Below are 22,570 nucleotides of genomic sequence, written 5' to 3'. Positions count from 1 at the left end.
GTTGCTAATGCTCCTAAAAACCAAATAACAGCTATATAGCCGAGTGGTCAGGGGAGAGGTGCAGTAGCACGCGCTCTTTCAGTAGACCGGGGTTCAAGCCCGTGACTGCTAAATACGATTGACGATTTATTGTACTGCACTGGTGGTTGTGTCGGAGTATAAAGAAGAATATATATAATATATATTTTTAGTGCTTGGCTTGGATGTGTGTATTTAAACATTTTGGAGCCCTAGTGCGCGCTTCGCGTCTATGCGTAAACTACCTATTTGTGTGTGTGTGAACAGTTGAAATGCTTCAGACGTTTCACAGTTATTTGTATTTCTAGGTGTTGTAGCTAACATAATTGATATAACCTCTTCTTGGCTGGCTGATCTTCGAGAAGGAATATGTTATCCCAAGCTCTGGATGAACAAGATTCACTGCTGTGGAATTAACAGTAGCACGTGTAAACAAGTAAATATTAGTTTCAGTACTTATATATATTTTTCTTTGTATTTTAGTTGCTCATTTCTGTTTAAATTGAACAGGAATGAATACTTTTCGGTCAGAGTTTCAGAACTTTCAACTTTTTTTTTTTTAGCAAATTTGTGTCAAAGCTTCAAACCGTTACCTCCTTAAAAGTTTTTCCTCTTTACGAATTATGATATATATTAAATAAAATTATATGATAAAAAAACTTCAGTATTGTACCAGTAATGTAAAATACAATTATAACCCTCAGGATTGTATAATACAGTTATAATCCTCAGCATTACCACAATATACAATACAGTTATATAATCCCTAGCACTACTCGCATAACGCGGGTTCGGTTAACGCGATAGTCAGTTAACGCTATTTGAAAAAATGATAACACTTTTCACTTTACACGATGCAAATTTCCAGTTAACGCGATCTTTTTTTTTTTTTTATATGCGATAGTTGAAAAAGATTTGAATCGCGCGTTAAGCTTACCGCGAGTCGTATGGTCAATAAACAAACTTTTGCCTGCTGCCCGCCTCGGTGTGTTCCATCAACCATCGGAAGAAGACGTGTTTGTCTCCTACTAATAAAGTCAATGCAGACTTGCATTTAAAAATTCAAATTTTTAAATGAGCCAGATGAAAACGTTACCGCGAAGGAGATAATGTCCTTTAATGTCTCAGTAATTTTTTCAAGGCGTACCCAGACCAAAAGAAATACCTAAAAGTTTCGTTTAGTAGTTAGGTCCAAACAACTTAATAAGAAATGCTGAAACTGTGAAATACCTCGAGCTAGTAGTTCACGCGGTGTCCGACAGATGTCGAATATCGCTGTGTTTCCCTCGAAAATTTAAAATATTCCGCGGCGCACAGTTTAAGAACCGCTGTTTTATGCAATAAACATTTAATTCCATAATTATTTTCATTATCTTTTACATTATATGCAGTTTAAAAGTTATTTAAAAGGTATTTTTTAAAGTCTCTATGGACATTCCAGAAGGTCAAGGACCAATTATAATTTTTCCTATTGGTTATTATATTCGATTAACGCGTTTCCGTTTTGCGCGATGCGCTCGCGGGACGAACTAATTGCGTTAATCGAGGCCCGCCTGTATACAATACAGTTATATAAACCTCAGCATTGTACCAGTCTACAGTTGTTATATAAAGTTACTAATTTTAAAACACAAACACCGAAGACTGGGAAATAAAGCACTGCTCCTAGGTTGTTGTGAAAGAAGGTTTATTTTTATTCTTGAGCTTGGACAGTCTATGGCAAGCAATGCCAGATTTAATTAGTTGGAGCCGCCTTGGCGCACATATTTTAGAGAACCTAAAATAAAGTTTTGGAGTACTGGACCAACAGCAATTGTTGTTCGAGTACTCGGTACTCCCACAGTTTTGAGCCCCTGCCTTGGTAAATCCGATCTTGATGACAAGGCATATACAGTTTTTAACAATGATTTTTATCACCAATTTCTAAAATGCTATAAATATTGTACGGGAATGCATTTGGAAACTCCGTTGTAGAGATTAAGGATCCTACGCTGTTGATAATGTAGGGGGACTTGCAACTACAGCTATTTACAAGCATTTTGTCGCATCTTATAGAGTATTTGAACAGGCAAAATGTAATGTTGTCAACCTGGCAGTTTTTAACCGAAATGTCCGGTTTATACCTTCGACCAGCCGCACTTTGTTCAGTTGTTGTACCTTTTGGCTTTAATCTATCACAATTTTTAATAGAAATTTACAAAGGCAATTCCTTTTCCCTGTTTCTTTTACTTGGACTGGGGTTAAATGACCTTTGATTTCCATGTGCCAACTTTGCAGTTACAAGTCCCTAATTTGCTTGCCATACGCTAAATTGACCTTCAATACCTCTTCGGACGCTGATAAAACCCAAGAATGTGAACATTAACAATCGAAAATATAGTAAGATGTAGTATTGGAGTTTGACTTATTTTTATTTTTTTTTTATTATCGATGTAACATTTTTTATACGTCAAAGGTTGTTGAACCATTGACCTAGAACGAATCCGAAATTTAGCCTCATCCGTTACTCAATCACAAAGCTCGAATTCTTCTAAAATACACGCTTTTGGAATGGCATCCATCGATTTTGGTGTCACAACACCCATTCCTGGCCTGTATTTTAGCAAGAATTAAGCCACTTCCTGATTCCTCCATCCACCCGCTCAACGGAAATAAACAAGACCACCGCGGATATATTGTATATAAAAAAAAAAAAAAAAAAATCTTTTCAGTTGTTCCAAGATTCTTGGTAAACTTGTGAATAAACATTTCCATGCTCTTGTTAATCAATTCTGAACCGTATTTGCCCTCGATATGCCTAAGTGCACCAAGTCGAGTCGCTAATGCAGTTTGCTAGAACCTCATCTCTAACTTTCAGCTTCATTACTGATTTCAAACACATTTTTTGGCTAATTTTTAGCGAGAATTAATGATATACCATAGATATTGGAAATTAATGCATTTAACGCTCTTTGATTCCTATATGGTAGAAGTGGTATCTTGCGACATTCAAATTATCCACCAACAAAAAAGATGACGACGTCCACCTTAGTTTCTGCTGTTCAGGTTTTAACCGGCAAGCTTTTAATAAATAAATGAAATAAATATTCTGTTTATACTCCAGGATGGCCACAGAAGGTCAGAGGGGGTTTCAATTACAGAGATTTATAAACATTTTGTGGTGTTAGTCGATATGAATAAGCGGCCTACGTGTTCGCTGCATCATAAGGTTTCTAGCTCCTTTTTTTTTTTTTTTTTTTTTTTTTCGCTTCCCAAAGATTTCTTTTGGTTTTATACGTAATTTTGTTACCCGCAGCAAGATCTATATTTACTGCTGAATTCTCCATTGAGAGATGAGTAACGCTGCTAACTAAACGTAGGTAAAATTAGCATTTCTCACTTTCCTTCGTTTTAAACTCACTTCAGGAATCCATCCTGAAGCACTTGGTCAATATCATAATCACCTCCTTTATTCGTTTTAAACTCGCTTCAGGAATCCATCCTGAAGCGAGTCATCTTCGAGGATTCGCTTCGAAAATCCTCGAAGATGACGTAAATAGTCAGACTTCCTCTTCGCTTTTATTCAATGAAAAGAACACAACTTGCAAATGTTTGTAAATCATAACGTCAAAAAAAAAAGAAAAAGAAAAGCCCTGGTAATTCTGCAATGTTTCTGGTTATGAATATGTTAATAAAAAATCCCGAAATGCAGTAAATCCATAGTTTTACCCGTTCCAGTTTGGTGAAAAACTGAAATTCAGATTTTCACCGTTTTGAGACGGCAAATATTTATAAACATACCAAGATTTATCATTTCGTGTTGGTAAAAGTCCGAGATATCAAAAAATGTTTCAGATTAATGGTGCAATCCCTTTTCCAATGATGTGCGTATAAAACTCCATAATACGTGATGTACGTATTATGGAGTTTTTAAATAAGGTGATGAGGAAGGAATATATTTCTTATCCCTCACAAGAATTTCCGTGTTACATATTCACTGTATTCCGAATATATTCATTAGGCTGTCATCTTCTCTCTCTCTCTCTCTCTCTCTCTCTCTTTCCGTATACAGTACTTGCTTAATTAGCGGTACCGACGTGAATGAGTCGCGATATAACGAGTGAATGAATTTAACCAGCCTATAAAAATTCTGTATACTATAAATATTAGGATTTATAATAGACAGAATCTATTGTATCAGAGAAATAAATCCAAAATAAATTAAACATTTTAGGCTTTTACCAAAATTAACTGGTAAATCCTAGGATTTTTCGGATTTCGGACTTTTAAATAATTGTCTGGCACCTGAGCTGACAAACAGATTTGTCAGATCGGGTGCCAGACGGTTGCTTTCCGAGTGCAATTTTCAAACTTGATAACAGATATCAAACTAGATCCGAAACCTTGTCTGTAACTGGCAGATAAGTTGAATATTATTGAGTGTGAATAATCTCTCCTGTTAGGTGCCCGTAAACTGTTTAATTTGTAATTCGGAAAGTGGAGCACAGTATTATTTTATTATTTTAGCTACTCAATTTATCCCAGGTATTTCATTTTAAAACTGTTTTAATTGTAGAAATGCTATTCTCCTTGAAATGAAGCCTGGATCCATTAAAAGGAAACATTTAATGAAACTCTCATAGGATTCTCGTTTTCTCTCTTCCGAGAGAAAAAAAACCCAAGATAGTAAATAATTTAATTGAATTTAAAAGCTAGAATTTTTTTAATATGTAGTGTACATTGTGATTTCATATATAATAATGTTTTATTTGTAAATAATAATCCATTTTTCTCCTATGTAGTGGCTTCCTTGGCCTTACATATTCGGTTATAGCGAAGATGAATACAATGTTTCTTACGTGATGTACGTATTATGGAGTGTTCTGTTTGCAACGATGGCTGCTTTATTGGTCAAATATTTTGCACCATATGCCAGTGGTTCCGGTGTTCCCGAGGTCAGGTTATTAAGCTGTTTTGCTTAAAGTTTTCTTTTCTAAACTGTTTAATAGTTTTAATTTTCACAGTTTCTAAAAACTTGCAATTGCTTAAGTGTACTGTACTTTATTTTTTGACAAAATGTGAACATTCTTATTTAGTAATAAATATTTCAAAAAATCGTCTTACGTGATTTATGTATTATGTAGTGATGTCACAAATTGACGTAATGGTATGCGACTTTCGAGGAGTGCCTTGTGGTACGTAAAGCACTTATAGAATGCTGGCTTAGTCGATTATAGTGGTTACAAGGTACGGTTACTCTGTATGTTATCAAATCGCCGTCCTTTCTGATTTTTTTTTTCTTCTCTATTTCACTATAGGAAACAAAATATGTGAACACTGAGATTACTGGACTTAAGCGATTCCCTGTTGGCCAATAAAAACTGCATAACTAGCAGCGAATGCAATAACGCATTACCGTGGTATCAGTGTTTGCAATTCCACTTTTTCGGTCTTTATCTTCAAACCGCTTCACTTCAATGGAGAATAAATCTTTATTAATTGTTTGACTCTTGGGAGCGTATTTGTGTTGGACAACAAATCGCAGTCAAAAAAAAAAAAAAAAAAAAAAATGCTAGTCACGTGGCCTTCCTTTTGATGCGCATTTCCGCGCCTTTTTCTTTTTTTTTTTTGGTTGGGAGCGAGGGGTAGGGATTCAGGGAAGGAGGAGTCTTCCAATGGGATGACTGCTGTTAGGTGTCGGAATCGTAGTTAAACCCAATTTCATCTTCAGTTATTATACTTTTCAAAAATATCTCGACTCGACATTAGAAGTAAGTTCAAACAAATCGTATGCGACTTGTTGGTTGTGTTCACGTTAGTCCTTTATTAACAGCCGCGACAGGGACTTTGCGAAAACGAACCTCATGTTCAAAGTTTCCGCTAAAAATGGAATGACGTGATCCGATGGAGATACAAATTTCTTCAACGATTTCACGAGTAGTTAATCTTCGGCCTACCAATGTTCGCACTTGAGACACGATTTCTTTATCTGTTGATTTAGGTAGTCAGATTTAGTTCATTTCTGAAGCTAAAGCTTTTAAAGTTTTATTCTGGGCTTATAGTTTGCAATTTATACTCCATCTTATAGAAAAAAATAAATGCAGAGTGTATATAACTATGTAAGCGAAAGACTGCATCGTACCATAGTCGGTAAAGAATTTATGCATGTAGTAAGTGACAATATTAGAATTAGTATTATACTTTATTATTAAATTTATTAAAATAAATTTACATAAATAAAAATAAAGTTATAAATTTAATTTTAAAATTGTTAAATTATGGACTTAGTGTATTAAAATAAAATTGTTATTTGGTATATTTTAATAGATCAAAACAATCCTCGGTGGCTTTGTACTTCGAGGCTGTCTCAGTAAAGGTACACTTCTTATTAAGTCTCTAGGTCTTACCTTAGCTGTAGCAGCCGGTCTCAGCCTAGGAAAGAAGGGCTCTTTGGTACACGTGTCCTGCTGCATTGGTAACATATTTGCTCATATATTTACCAGTTTCAAGACTAGGAAAAAAGATGTAGGTACACTTAACAAATGAATATGTTTTTATTTATTTATTTATTCACTTATTTGTACCAATTACTTTTAGAGGACTTTGTTGAGTTCAAGATACCGTATATATAATATTTTACTTCCTTCTTATTTTACCCTTCTAAATATCAAGTGTTCTAGGTATTGCAAAATCTTAAAGAGGAAATGCCGATATTTTATTTGCTTATATATTTACCAGTTTCAAGTCTAGGAAAAAAGATGCAGGTACACTTAACAAATGAATATGTTTTAGTTTATTTATTTATTCACTTATTTGTACCAATTACTTTTAGAGGACTTTGTTGAGTTCAAGATACGATACCGTATATATAATATTTTACTTCCTTCTTATTGTGACCCTTCTAAATATCAAGTGTTCTAGGTATTGCAAAATCTTAAAGAGGAAATGCCGATATTGCGCCACTAAAACAAAGTTTCGTGTAACGCTTTAAGGCACTTACTAATGCAGCCCATTTAAAATGTAGGCAGTGTTTATTCACCTAACACTATTCTTCGTTTTCTTAATTCGAGCATTGACCCGTCATGGATATAAAAGAGATGGCTGTTTCCCAATTGTGTTAATCTGCCAACCAACTGATAATCTAACTTCAAGGCTTTCCTGAAACATTGTCTGAGGATAAACAGACAGATTGCTACAGTTTACAGATTTCTTCAAAACTGATGTTCACTGTATTTTAATCTTGAAAAACAACACGAAATAATGTAAAATATAAAAAATATATGCCACCTCAAAGAACAAAGGGAAAGTTCAAAGGTCACTCTAATGACGTTCTTAATTGAACTAGTCCCTAGTCCATAGAGCTCTATTCATCCGTCCTTGGTTAGTGGTACTTTGACCCTAAACTTGCAGAGATAAAAAAAATAATAACAAAAAACTCGTAGATTACTGTGTTGCTAGACGTATTCTCTTCCTCATTCTGCTTGGTTTTATTTTTTTGTTTATTCGTTGAACATTCATACTATTCGTTGAACTTCCGATGAATACAACGATTTATTATTCCTCGATTTGTGCCTCTTCTTCCTGAAAGACATTTATCATATGTTTAAATAATTTTTAATTCCAAAATTATAAGAGGGACAAAAATATCCAGAGCCTTTATTAAATAAATTTTCTGATTATTTTCAAACTTGGAAAGGCCGCGTAGTCAGAGTTTACGAAGAGGACTGTGCAGCCCCATAAATAACATTAATGATTTCATTTGGTTAGAGTTTAACAAAAACATAAATAAATATACCACCTACTTTTAATAATTAAATATTAATCTATATATCAAATAAATTTATATGTTATATAAATAGGTCTTCTATTCCTAACCATTCTCTTCTTCGAAACACGAAATACCACCACCATCGTCTAGATCTGTCCAGTTGTTTTGTGTGAATTTGTGGGACTTTTGGGCTACTTTAGTCATAGTGCAATAGTTTAATGGTACTCTACTTCATGTGGTTTGTCTTGTAATATGTCTGTACATGTGTGCGTTTATCGGGCCTACATTCTCGTAAAAAATCGGTGTCTAGAATACGGTGTCCTGTCCCAGTCACAAATTATCGAATCGAATTTTCTTTGAAAATTTTATCTACAGATTTTTGTAGATTATCTACAAAAATCTGTAGATAAAATCAGTAATCTGTAAGGTTACAGATTACTGATTATTGTACGGAATATTGCACCATCTAGTGTGATGGCGCAATATTCCGTACCTCTTTGTTGCAATGACTAAGATTACTTCAGTGGTTAGAAATCGTGTTATTTCAAAAAACTTTCAGGCCTCTGCAATGGAAGTTATCTCCAGGAACATACTTTAAAAACAATCACATTTCAACTGAAGAACTTAAAGAGAACATTACGAATCTTATTGAAAGCATTTTTAGTGAGACTTTTAGTTGTGTTTCTGATAGCGTGTCACCGAGCGAGTATGTGCTTGGAGATTTTTAATGCCCACTGTGACTTATCTTCCTTGCGAAGTTTTAAATTACATTTCCCATTTTTCTAAAACGTTTCTATATTGTATAACTTATGTCATATGCAATAAATAAATAAAAGTGGGTTTCCTGACTTTTGGATGCTGTATTTTGGAAATATTTAATTTAATTCTGTTGTTTTATGGAACGATACTGTATTCTTATATTCTGTTCACTTTAAATAATTTATCGTTATCATTGTAATAAAATAGAACAAGAAGTGAATTATCGAGTGTAAATGGTTGAAATAGTAAATGTTAACTATTATATAAATGCTGACTGTTTCTTTCAAATATTTATACTCATTTTTAATTTTCAGATATTATCTGCTTCTGCTGCTGCAGGAGTTGCCGTTGCTTTCGAAGCACCGATAGGTGGCGTTCTGTTCAGCCTTGAAGAGGTAAGACTAAACTTCTGCATAATTTAGAGCAATTTTTTCAACTGCATTACACAATAAATGTATTAGAAATAACATTACGTTATGTTACTTTGCTGCCGCATATTTCTAGATAATTCTTGAATTATAATTAAACTTATATGCTAACTAAAAATTATAAGGCAACAATTATTATCGTTTAAACAGGTTTCGTTTATAATACCAAATCAATTTATATTGTTTGTAATTTTCATTTATAAAATTAATTTCATTTACGATATCTTGCATCGTGATATGCAGCTTTAGAACGGTTTAATCTTTTGTTAAAGAAGAATAGAGTATTTAAGGCAGGTTTCTTTTTTTCCACATCGAATTTTTAAACTGCACAATCAATTCTGTGACATTTTCGCTTTAGTTGATAAAGAGACTCGTTAGTCTCGAAAGCTACTGCCTGTTACTTATTAGTATATTTTACATTAAACTGGGTTATAATTATACGTATCTATATTTGTTCTCTCAACCATGGACCCCAGTACACCAGGCCCATTCGTTATTATTTTCAATTTAGTTTTAGAACTGTACGTAAAAAAAAGCTTGTTTTTGTTAAACTACGTGTAAATTGTGTGCTAGGCAATAGATTTGTAATTCTTTGTTTTAATATTTTAAATAGCAATGATTTAGCTTTTAATTTTTTTTTTTTTTTTTTTTTTAAGAAGCAAAAATTTTTGATATTTGTAAACCCTAACGTTATCATGTATAGGTATGTTCTTATTTTCCGTTGAAAACTGTTTGGCGATCTTTCTTCTGTGCTCTTGTGGGAGCTTCTGTATATCGTTGGATCACTACCATTAACCAGGAGTATCCTGTTATGTTCTTCATCGAGAATCCGCGTCCCTGGTCAATGATCGAGTTTCCTATCTTCTTGCTCATTGGAATTCTTGGTGTAAGTAAGCCAGTTTTTCTATAAAATATATAAATATCTACTAACATTTTAGAATTATAAAATTGCCCATGCAATTTTATGATATAATTGTATGTAATGTAAATAAATAAACATATATACAGGCTGCTTCAAAAGTATGAATAAAAATATTCTGGGATGTATTCTAGGATAAAGGAAAAATATAACAATGTCAGATTTAGCTAGTCTTGAGACTCTGGCGCCCATAAATACACGAAATATATTGTTCTGAAACAAAATGGCGTAATTAAACTTTACAGTAATTTATTTCTTCCCCCCCCCACACAACCTTAGTTTTTATTTGGTTTTTAGGAGCATTAGCAACTAAGGCCATAGTGCTCCAGGGATATGCGGTGATTATTCCCTGACCTTTGCCACATACGGTGGTAACAGGCTCGAACCCCCCGGCCTAATCAAGAAGCGTGTGCTACGCACGGCTGCTCCTTCCCACCTGGCTACGGAGGCGCCACCTTAAGCCCTGGAAAAAACTGTACTATTGTCTTTAAAGCCTGCCTTGAATATGAAAGTGTCTGAAAACCCTTTATTCAGGTAGTTATTATATTGAACTTTCAAAAAGGCATAAAAAAATTAATTTTTAAGGTTCACATACTGATTTTACAATAATTGATCGAAGTGACATCTTTGCACCTGAACGTGGATCTCAGTTTCCCCAAATTTGTGACTAACGAGCACACAGACATTCTCGTAATGGTTCCAATTGTTTCATGGCCACATTCTATTTGAATCTCTGTGGAAGTGTGACTGTGAAAGAGTTCGAATTGCTTCTTAACCACATCCTATTCGTCGGAACTTCCCGTTTCATGCATCAGGTTCCTTAAATGACCCCACAGGAGCCAGGGAAGGGAAAGATTTCTGATAATTATGCTTCCTCTATCTATCATTTGAGTGGAAAGAGATAGCTTTTTTTTTTTTTTTTTTATGAAAACCCCAAACACAAGAGGTATTAGAACCTATAGTACTTAGTACCACGCTTGGGTTGGAGGTTGAGAAGACGAAAGAAGATATTTGTTGACATTAGACTTGAACTTCTGTAGACTGTAATTTTCAGGAAATACGTACGAAGGAAGGTTGTTCCAGGAAACGGCAGTTGAATGAATAAATGAGGAAGATGAAAAGTTGTTTCTGTGAGTTTGAAGTTGGACAGTAAATGGATGTTGGCTGGTGGCGGCACGTGTTCGGACTGTTTTTAAAAAGAGAGAGCGGGAATTATAGAAGCCAATTCAGAAGAACAGTGCCCATGGAAGTATCTGTAGAAAAGGCATGCAGCAGAAACAGTACGTTTATGAGACAGCGAGTGAAGAGACTCTGTTAGAGAGGAGTCATTGATTAACGTAACTGCCCTCTTCTGAATGGAATCTAGAAGCCTGAGAGAGGTTTTGGGGGCACCGCCCCAGATGTGGAAACAATATTCCATGGTAGGGCGGATTTGCGATTTGTGCAGAGTCAACAGCTGCTTGGAAGAAAAGTAACGCCGAGAGCGAAAGAGAAAACCAAGTTTTTTAGATGCAGAGGAAGCAATAATTTGTAATATGCTTGTGCCAAGAGAGATTAGAAGTCAGGGTAATCCCAAGAGATACAGTATATCATTTTGCCTAGAAATTGGAGTGTCACCAAAGATAAGCATAGGAGCAGAAGAATAATTTTTTTTGCGAGATATAAGACATGTTGCAAGATATAAGGATTGAAATCAATAAGTTATCTTTGCCCCACTGGAGACTTACCTGGAGATCGGCATTGAAGGAATTGGTAGTGGATATTCAAGAAGTTGAAGCTGATTCAGCAGGGCAAGGTTTCTCAAAATGGAAAGTGGAATGCAATGTGCTATCATCGGCAAAACTATGGATAGGATTTCCAGTGAATGGAAGGTCATTAATATACAAGAGGTAAAGAGCAGAGGAAAGAACTGAATCTTGGGGGACACCAGCATTAGTGGAAAAAGTTAGAAGACAGATAGCCATCTATCATCACTCACAGTGAGCGATCAGAGAGAAAACTGGATAACCAATTACAAAAAAACAGTTGGCAAACCATAAGATGGAAGCTGGTTTAGGAGACCTTTATGTCAAACACGATGGAAAGCCTTTGAGATGTCAAGAGCAACTACTTGTGTTTCCCCGAACTTTTCCATTGAGTTTGTCCATAAATGGGTAACATAGGCCAGAATATCACCAGTGGATCGACATTGACGGAATCCATAACTGGCGATCATTGATCAGACGGAAAGTTTCTAGGTAGTTTAAGAGTTGGCGGTTAATTGATTATCAGCTGAAATGGTGGGAGCGCCATGGCGGAAGAACAACATGGCACCTCTTATCCGGAGACAAACACCTTCAAGTAACTCCAACAAAATATCTTCCGAAAAGTGTCTGTATGCTTGGCCATCACCCGTTGTAGAAGAACATGTCCGATTAATTGATCACCAGCAATACTGTGCCAGATGTTAATGGAAAATTGCCCCTGATGATCCCTTGCCATTACACTATGCGGGTTTTCTTCAGCCTACTCGTCCATCCACGCAAAGTAGTAGTAGTAGTAGTAGTGGCACATGATGCAAGAAAGCAAGTGTACGAGCTTATGCAGCATCAGCCAAAAAAAAAAAAAAAAAAAATCACACCATTCCCTCCAAATGCCTGTCCAGTTCCTCCTTAAATTTATTTAACCTATCAACTTCCACAACGACAGATGGAAGTTTGTTCCAGCAATTAACCACCCGCTGGCTAAAGGCAAATTTCCGCACATCTATTCTACATCTGTCCTTTCTTAATTTGAACTTATGTCCCCGTAGGTTCGTAATCTGAACAAGTGGAAGGATCCCATCAGAATTCAGCGTGCTCAACCCATTCAAGGCCTTATAGACCTCAATCAGATCACCGCGCAGGTGCCTAGTCTCCAGCCACTGCAATTTGCAGAACTTAAGCCTCTCTTGGTAAGAGGATCCCTTCATTCCCCTCACAAATCGTGTTGCTCTTCTCTGTACACGCTCAAGCAAATCTACATCCTTCCTAAAATGAGGCCTCCAGACCTGTACGCAGTACTCAAGGCGTGGCCTGACCATTGCCTTATACAGAGGGACAATCACCTCCTTTTCCCTGCTAGCAAAATTCCTATATATCATTGACAAAACCCCATGACTTGCCCTAGCAGCCTGTCTGCATTGCTCAGAAAACTTCATATCTGACTGCACAATTACTCCCAGGTCTTTTTCATTTTCTACCACCTTAAGTGTAGTACCACACAGTTGGTACGTTTCTCTGGGGTTACTTCTACCCATATGCAGTACTTTGCATTTGTCAAGGTTAAACTTCAGTTGCCACTTCTTAGCCCATCTGCCCAAATTATCTAGATCCCGTTGCAGTAGCACACTGTCATTAACAACCCTGCCAACCTTTGTGTCATCTGCAAACTTCGACATTAAGCCTGATATACCTTCATCAATATCATTCATAAATACACAAAACAACAGTGGACCCAACACAGAACCCTGTGGGACTCCACTAATAACATTAGTCCACGAAGAGCAGCACCCATTGATTACCACCCTCTGTCTTCTCCCACTTAACCATCCTTTTATCCATTGTAGCAACTTACCCTTAATACCATTCTGCTCCAATTTGTACAGTAGTCTTCCATGCGCAACAGTGTCAAAAGCTTTCCTGAAATCCAAGTATATGATATCAAAATTATTTTTTGCATCCAGTTCCTTTGTGACCACATCATAATAACCAATCAAATTTGTCAGACAAGACTTTCCCTTAACAAACCCATGCTGTGTCTGAATTATTGCTGCAGTCTTGTCTAGATGATCCTGCAATGCATCTTTAACCAGTGACTCCATTATTTTACCCAGAACAGAAGTTAAACTAACTGGTCTGTAATTACTCGTGTCACCCTTCGATCCACCTTTGTGAATTGGGGATACATTTGCACACCTCCAGTCCGTGGGAACCTCCCCTGAGTCCAAGGATGCTCTCATAATTATGGCTAAGGGTTTGCTTAGTTGCTTTGCCGCCTCCTTTAAAATAACAGGATAGATCCCATCCACCCCAGGTGCCTTTCTTATGTTTAACTTCAACAATTTCTCCTCCACTTTGCTCTCAGTTATTACAAAATCATTAAGCACACTGCTACAATTTGATAACCTTCTTCCATTTTCAAACTGTAATAATTCCTCACGTGTGAATGTAGATGCAAAATACTCATTCAGTTTGTTTGCTATCTGAGCAGGATCATCAACAGTCGAACCATCGATGTCAAGTGGACCAATCATATTCATCCCCTTCCTTTTAGAGTTTATATAAGTAAAGAAATCCTTGCTGTTTTTCTTAGCATCTTTTGCCAAAGATTTCTCGTAATCCGCCCTCGCCTGCCGAACCTCCTTTGTGACCTGATTACAGACTAAACTTATATCTGCCACAGGCTTCTGCGTCACCTGATAATTTATATGCATTCCATGCATTTTTCTTCTCTGTCACGAGTCTCATTAGTTCATTTGATAACCATTTAGGCCTAAACCTTGAACAATATTTCTTAATCGGTATATAAAGTCTAGTAGCTTCCACGATTAATTCCTTGAATGCTTCCCACTTAGAGTTTACTGTTTGTAACATCGTCAGTTGATCCCACTGTACAGAATTTAAAAACTGTCTGAGACCACTGTACTCCCCTTTAGGGAAGCAAAAACCCTTTCCCTTACCCCTGACGGTAGTTACCTCTTTGAGTAAATCCCACTTCAGCACACTGTAATTACTGCCACCTAGTGGTTCCTTTATCTGCAAATTCTTAATACACGAATGATCACTGCTGATAACCAGATCAAGAGTGTTACTTTCTCTGGTTGCCTCTCGAACATGCTGCTGCAGAAAACAATCATCCAATAAATCCACAAAAGTCTGACTAGTGTGTGAGTGACCAACCCACAAGTTCCAGTCAATATCTGGGAAGTTAAAATCCCCCATTATAAGACATTCTGATTTACTGGCCCACTCTATTTCTCTGTACAATTGTTCATTGTACTCATTCAAGTCATTAGGCCTATAACACACTCCTACTCTTATTTTTCCTTTCGCAGTGCTTATCTCACACCAAACTGACTCAACAGAGCACTGTTCATCTATATTAACTGGGTGCACTTCCTTTGATTTTATATTTTTCTTAATGAACAGCATAACACCCCCTCCCTTTCTGTCCTTTCTGTACACATTGTACTCCCCAAATTCCAGTTCTGCATTCCTTATATCTTTGTGACACCACGTCTCTGCTATCCCAACAATATCCGCCTTTGATGTCTTGACCAACACTTCAAATTCATCAAATTTATTTACTATACTTCTAGCATTGGTATACATGCAAGCATACATGCTCCTATGCCTATTCCTTGTTACCCTAACACATCCCATATACCCAACTGTTCCATGATGACTGCCATCCGTCCCTGAAACCCCCAACACCCCTCGCTCCAGGTCGCTTCTTATTCTAATAGAAGTTGTGCAAGAATCACCTTAACCTCTGCCTGCGGTTACTGTTAAACTATTAGTCTTTGTATCCCCCCAAACTAGCAGTTTTCCGACCCACCTAACACTGCCTCGATAGCATCAGCAAATATTCTTGCACCCTTTCTATTTAAGTGTATCCCATCCCTGTAGAAGCAATCTCTCCTGTTAACAAGTACAGTCCAGGCTGAAAAAAATTCAACCCCTTGAGCCTTGCACAATCTTTCCAGGGCCGAATTGATCGACAAGGCTCTCATCATGTACTCCCTCCTATCGTGTCTGGGCAGAATTGCAGACACTTTCAAATTCAACCCTATTTCACGGCTTTTTTTCAACAGTGACCTGTACTTGCTGAGCAATTCCGCCGGTCTCCTACTCTTAATATCATTAGTGCCAACATGTACAACTATATCACCTTTTGTGCCCTTGAAAGATGATATCCGCTCTACAACGTCATCAACCTTTGCCCCTGGCAGACATACCCTGGTCCTGTTCCACCTATCCTTTTTACAAAGGATGTTCCCCGTTTCCCTGACAATAGGTCACCAACAACTACTAGTTCCTGTGGGACCAGCGCATTCTGCCTTAGGGGTTGCCGCTGTGTTGCGTGATGACCAAGTGCAAGCTCTGGCATTGATGTGGGCAGCTGAGAGCCTGATGGGCCCCTCAATTTAGATCTTTCGAGAGCATCCACCCTGTCCTTCAAACTCTCATATAGGCCCATAACAACGCTGAGTTGTCGCCTGATTTCCTTACACTCCTTACATCGCGCACACACTCAAAGACATCCCCCATGGCAATATCATGTTCCGTTCCAGAGAGTTCGGCAAACATTTCACAAGTTGCACATTTTTTTAGGCTGTGATGCGTTGGAGAATTGCCCCCCCTCAGTTCTCCCCCGAGTCACAGCACTCCTGCCACTTTGTGCCCGTTGCTTTGCTGCTGTAGTTTGGGGCATGGTAGTTTAAATTAATAAAATCAATAAATTAAATGTCAATAGTATTTGAATAGAAACTATTAAATAGAAACAGTGAAGCGTATTACTATATAATTATGCGTTAGAGCTACCTAGCTACCTCAATTAAAAAATTTGAATTCCCTACCACTATATACAAAAACAATGGCTACAAAAATCGAACGAAATAACGGTTTTACCTATCGTAAGTAAAATCCACAAAAACTCTTTATCTAAATTAAAAATAAAAAATAACCAGCGTAACTATAACTATATGACTACGTATTAAGTACAATATAAAATAACAATCATGTAAATAAAAGGCAAACACTTATCGTTTTTGCGGAGCCTGTAACTGACAGCTATAACTTTTAAAGAGATTCAGCGCCCTCTATTAGTGAACAGTATCCTACTCATGAAAACAGGAGCTTGAATATTACGATAGCGTAGCCTTTGACAGAGCTGTTGTCGTTGCAGGTAGTCTGCTGGAGTAGTCAATCAACTGGCCTTCTCCAGTGAAAGGGTGCTTCGCTAAAGAATGTGCCAAACAGATGTGAGAGCAATAGGTAGTACCAATTTGTCGGGTACTTTTCGTGGATTTCTTATACCATGTCAAGAATTTCGTCTTCATAGTCGGCGTTCACGTGACTTTTTATTTTATTATTTTTTGTACTCTAGAATGCATCTAAAAATTTTGAACGTATGTTTGAAATACCCGATATAAGACTAAGTACGTTTAACTAGCTAATAGGATGCTCTTTTGCAAACAGGGCCATAAAAAAGAACGAATTCAGTAGGTGAGAAACACTAGGGCCTCAAAATGGAAAGGGGGAGTTATAGACGTTTAGTAAATTATTATAATATAGTTATTTTATAAACTAGGAGTTAGGAGTCCCCCGAACTAACCATATACACGGCTCCAAAGTTTAAAAGTAATTCATAATGGAGACCAATGACATGTTTGAATATTTCATATCATATTTTTGTGCACGTGTAATGTTATTTTATTATTTTAATGTAGGGTATCCTTGGAACAGCTCTGATAAAATTCGGAGTGATGTGGTGCAGTATAAAAATGAAGTCACCTTTGAACAGCTCTCCAGTTATCGAAGTAAGATAAAGTACTTTTGATTTGAAATTAGATAATTTATTTGTGCTGATCGTTAAATTGATAAAAAAATTAAAGTTGGAATTATTATTAATTCTTTTTGTCTCTTAACCAGCTTAAAAGGTAACTGCTAAAGTTAGGATCCGAATATTAACTCTTGTAAGTTTTTATTAATAATGTTAAATGTCTACATCAAAATATTGGACTCTACCAACGTTTGCGTAACATTTACACTGATAAAAAGCAGTTTCTGGCTATCTGGAAATTGATATCATTCCATAAGAAAATTCATATTATTGTAGAATGACACTAATGAATATTAGACTAATCATTTTGCTAAAGGAAAAATGGAAACGAAAAATCAGTTTACGAAAGCTAGAATTGAAGAAAAGCACAAGTTGCATGACCACTATTACAGTAACTGACATAAGCATCACGAGGGTAGGAGTTCCTAAATGGCATGTGGCCTCCTGCCATTGCTAGACAAGTTTCACCTCAATGTGGTCCGTCACAAATAGCACAGCGGTTGCAGTCGCAATCCTCTGTACTGCATGGAAAAGGCCTGGGTTCGAACTTCGTCGACTGCAATCATTTTTACGAACTTTTTTTTTTTTTTTTCTCAAGAAGTTGTTTTATGAACTTCTTTCTTTCTTTTTTTTTTGCCGTGTTTTTCCATCCAGAAAAACATGGCAAAGCCGAACTTGAAATACACGCATTTTACAGATACGGTTACTGACGCATTGCATTTGTGCGAAAACAACTAACACCATGTCAACCCGGCCGACCGGGCTAGCTGGGTGGGTAAAGTGCCTGCCTGGCAAACCAAAGGTCGCGGGTTCGAATCCCGCCTCGGGCTTGGATCAAAGTACTGCAAAAACCTTGGGAGGTGCATTATGGCCACAGAAGCTGATGCACCAACAAGTACCAAAAAAAACAAAAAAAAAACATGTCAACCAATCGGATTATCTAAAAGATCCTGGGTATCCTTGACCACTCTTCATTGAGAATGGTGAGTGGCCAAGCATCATACGTATTTCTTTTGTATTATTTAAATCACTATGGGGGTGGGAGGGAAGTCGTTTAACAATAGACTTAGGAATTGCCTTTTCCAATTGATCTGGAAGAATGAGAGAAAGTTCCATAAAGCTGACATGTCGATTTTGCATCGCATGTGCGAAGTTTGCATTAAAATACGTTGGCATGACCCGAACGAGACTTCTCTTGGTGAGAAGCCTGTTTTCGTGAACAAGTTCTTTAAAACGCATCACATTTCCATCTGTTTTGCTTGAGGATGGACTTCCAGAACCTTCAGTACCATCACAGAAATCATTCCACTTCTGCTTATTATTTGACTACTTTTAAATTGAACTGTATGCACTTTTTTCTCTGAACTCGGCTATGTTCTGATAAACACAAATCGTAGAGAGCACACTACTTGCGATCTAATCTAAATACGGCGTGTCACTTCTAAATGACGCATCCAACTGGTCTGTAATAAAAGGCAAATGATTCATCAGATTACACTCTTAACTACTATCCAACAGATGAAATTTGTACTAACTATGTTAGTGTCATCTTGCAACCAATCCGGAAACTTTTCGATCAAATTTCACATCTGTATAAACAAGCAGTTGACCACGTGACTTAATGATGCTTCTTAATTTTAGAAAGTTTTATTAGTTTGAAGAGGAACGCTGTCATCTTATTAGACAATGAACTAATGACACTATTATATTACATTAGCGATATAACAGTGTCGATCTCATCTTACCACAATCAATATTATCCTGATAATCCCTAATTATTTTGGGCAATTTTTTTTTTTTTTCCCTCTGTGATAAAAAACAAGACTCAATTCCCTGTGTTTACTCTTATATCACGATACATCAATGCGAAAAATCATTGTGAACGTGTCTTTCAAACTGTTTCAATATCTGGTTGCGCACGCGGTGTGAATAAGACAAAAAGTTTTAAATAGACCTAAGGTCTATTTAAACATGATGGATAATGAATATTGTTTTAAGATGGCGACAGAAATAAAGTTAATCCTACGAGATTACTCGTAGATCCTTCCTGTTGTAAATTTGGTTTGGATCGGTTGTTGTTGTTGTTGTTATAATAGGGTTTTAGGAACATCAGCCACTAAGGCCATATTGCTCCGTGTACATTGTCTGTAAATTGCGTGTTTTCCACAAACCATAGTTTCCGGGAGAAAAAACCATGCTACCCTCGCCTGAGACGACTGATTCAGCCACGTTGAGAAAAAGACCCATAAAAATTCCTCCCATTATCGACGGGACTCGAACTCGGTATTTTCCACTCTGTGTGGGAGGAGGGCGATCCTACCAACTGTGCTACCCACGAGGGTTTGGATCAGATTAGGAACAGAAAATGGGTGATGTCCATAAGACCAGGGCTCGAAATGGGATACTTATGAGGATGATACGTACAGAAGGCATTAACACATTTACAGAATTGCTGTAAATTTGGTTTAGACAAATTTTATTTGAGGGTGAGGAACAGATATGCAGACATGACCTCTGGTTTCTCTTTCCCTAGGGAAAGAAACCTAAAATTTCAATTACCACTTTTTTTATAGTGTAGTAATGTTTTAATAAATATTATTAATCAGCAGATGTTTTTTATATTTAATAATTGTTATTAAAGTAGTGACTATTTAATTTTTAGGTGGTTCTCATTGCTGTACTTACTAGTTTGTTGAACTTTCCAAATCCATTCACAAAAGTAAATGCTAGAAACTTAATTAAAGTTTTATTAAATCCATGTAGCGTAGAGGAACACTCTCAGCTGTGGTAAGTGTTTTTCTGAACACTATTATATTTATATAGTTTAAGATTAATATGATTTATATTGTAAAACAATTTTTTTTTTTTAAAGAGTGCATTGTATTTGTTATAACTTTACCTTAATTCATTCCTAAACAGTGATATTGTATTTATGCATTGGGCTGCTAAGTTGATGTTGGATCCAAAGAATATTTTCTAGGAAAGATCGTCAATCGAAAAATAAAAACAGATTAAGAAGTTATTATTATTATTTTCAGAATTGAATTATAAAATCATCCTTCATACAAAAGAGAAAACTGAAAACGCATTTTTAGATAAGAATATTATTATAAAAGAAAAAAATTAAATATTTATCTCAGACTCTATTTATACTTCTTTACACCTTTCTAGCTATAACAAGTGAACAAGCCGAGCAGGTCAATGCTCATGCTTCTGGAAGCCTAGCCATTATCGCGGCTTAGCGGGTTTTTTATCCTATAGGGTGTTTTTAAGTCGCTAAACCCATATAATTGCATATATCTTCTGTTACACTTGCGAGCACAACATAATTTGTGCAAACCTGGTGTTATAAGGTCACAACGAGTAATAAGAGATCGTAGCCGAGTGGTCAGCGCCATTATGCATAAGTACACGTGCTTTGGGTGACCGGGGTTCAAGCCCCTGATTGCTAAATGCGGTGCTGTTTCTCGTATTCTCTGTATCTTGTGAACTCCTCTGACCGTGTGGTCTTCCCAGAGTATAAAGAGAATATTTATTTATTTATGTTGGAGGTCCCCGCTATTCTGTACAAATTCTACCACGACGACACGTTTCGGCGACGCAATGCACTGTGGTTTGGGGGGGGGATAGCGTTAACTCAATGAATGTGGATTGTACAGCGATGCCAACTGCTTAAGATATTCCCCAAAAGGGGTAAAATGAGGAGAGGTAAGGTCCGTTGACCTTACCTCACTGTCTGCAGTTCTGCTACAAATGTGTACCACACTGGATGTTGACTGTTTCTCTAAAGGGAACGGGGCTGATGATTCAGCAACATGATATATCCCCATCATGCGAAATTTTCTCACGAATATTTTTAAGTAATCCCCACACACTGGAATTAAGTGGTAACTCGTGCTTGGCTTGAAATATTGTCAATATTTCTGTCCAACTTGTTCAAAGGAATTGAGTTTGAGATGCCGTTTTACAATAACACATCTCCAGTGGTGCGTTATCCTATAGGCAAAAAAGACATCTGCCTAGGGCCCTGATCAAAGGGAGGCCCAAAAATCATTGTTTCAGAAACTCATTGCTGTTTTTTTATTAATATTTTTAAGTGATTTTTATCGGAAACTGAACTTTCTACCTGCCAAGGTCAGTGGACTTTACTTGAAGCTTAATTTGAAAATTACGTTTTTTTCAAAAATAGTTTTACCGATTTTGACGAAATTTTATATTTAGTTCTTCCTTAAATAGTTGAGGTAATTAAAAAAAATAAAGACTGTCTTGTATTTAACCGGCACCCTTATGCTTAAGTCAGTACAGTAGCAGGGAGAAGATAATCACGATCTTGTCAACCACCCTTGAGCGAATGTCCAAGCAGAACTGAGGTGCAGAGGAATAATTCGGTGACAGAAGAACAGCTCTCCGTGTTCTTGTGTCACTCAATATTTAATGTTGATGGGAACCCCTTTTTCTTTAGATGGGGCCCCCAAATTCCATTTTACCTTGGGTCATCATGAACGTATAACGCACCACTGCACATCTCTGTTGTAGAATTAACGACGTGGCCTACTGAGCGTGTTGTTTCCGCAAGAATAACCGGAACATTTGCAAAATCCCAGATTCTGAGAAAGAAACTTTGAAATGAACTGCTCTAGAAAGTTCTAAATCTTGGATCTTTCTTGATCTGCATTAAATTAATGTAATCATATCTAAAAAACCTTTATCACAGATTCTTTTTCCCTTATTAATAACAATCTAAGGCGCAGCAGTTTCCAACATTTTTTGACTCGCGAACCCCTTTCAACATAATATTTTTATCGCGAACCACTAAGCCTGATAATAGTTCTGAATTTTTTTTTATTATAAACTATTTTCAACACTACGTTTTTATACAGAATATTAGGTAAAATATAAAATTATTATTAAATAAACAACAATGGTCTTTGAGAACGAAAAAAAAAATTGTATGGAAAACATTTATTTAATACGATTACTGTAAGACAGTAAACTAATGATAAGGAATTGTGGGAGATGTAGTTTCTTTTGTTGGCAATTCTTTACTATTTTGTAGTTTACAAAAATATACCTATGTAAATCTAAGTATAGTGTTTTGTGGAAGACGCCACTGGT

The 22,570-nt window shown here is 36.6% G+C and overlaps 1 protein-coding gene across 1 annotated transcript in view; it reads left to right on the top strand.

Annotated features, from left to right (window-relative positions):
• LOC150078044 (H(+)/Cl(-) exchange transporter 3-like) overlaps window positions 1-22,570 on the top strand; it is a 38,490-nt gene that overhangs the window by 3,397 nt on the left and 12,523 nt on the right. The window contains exons 2-7 of the mRNA XM_090384441.1: window positions 327-454; window positions 4,800-4,952; window positions 6,325-6,522; window positions 8,839-8,919; window positions 9,656-9,838; window positions 20,118-20,242. Of these exons, the coding sequence (XP_090240567.1) occupies window positions 327-454; window positions 4,800-4,952; window positions 6,325-6,522; window positions 8,839-8,919; window positions 9,656-9,838; window positions 20,118-20,242 (868 nt within the window). The remainder of the gene's footprint in view (window positions 1-326; window positions 455-4,799; window positions 4,953-6,324; window positions 6,523-8,838; window positions 8,920-9,655; window positions 9,839-20,117; window positions 20,243-22,570) is intronic.

The sequence above is a fragment of the Mastigoproctus giganteus genome, chromosome 11 (assembly GCF_048544385.1).
Source record: "Mastigoproctus giganteus isolate SK-2022 chromosome 11, ASM4854438v1, whole genome shotgun sequence".
In the NCBI taxonomy this organism is placed as follows: domain Eukaryota; kingdom Metazoa; phylum Arthropoda; class Arachnida; order Uropygi; family Thelyphonidae; genus Mastigoproctus; species Mastigoproctus giganteus.
Note: the sequence above shows the minus strand (reverse complement) of the source record. Positions and strands in the feature narration are given on the sequence as shown.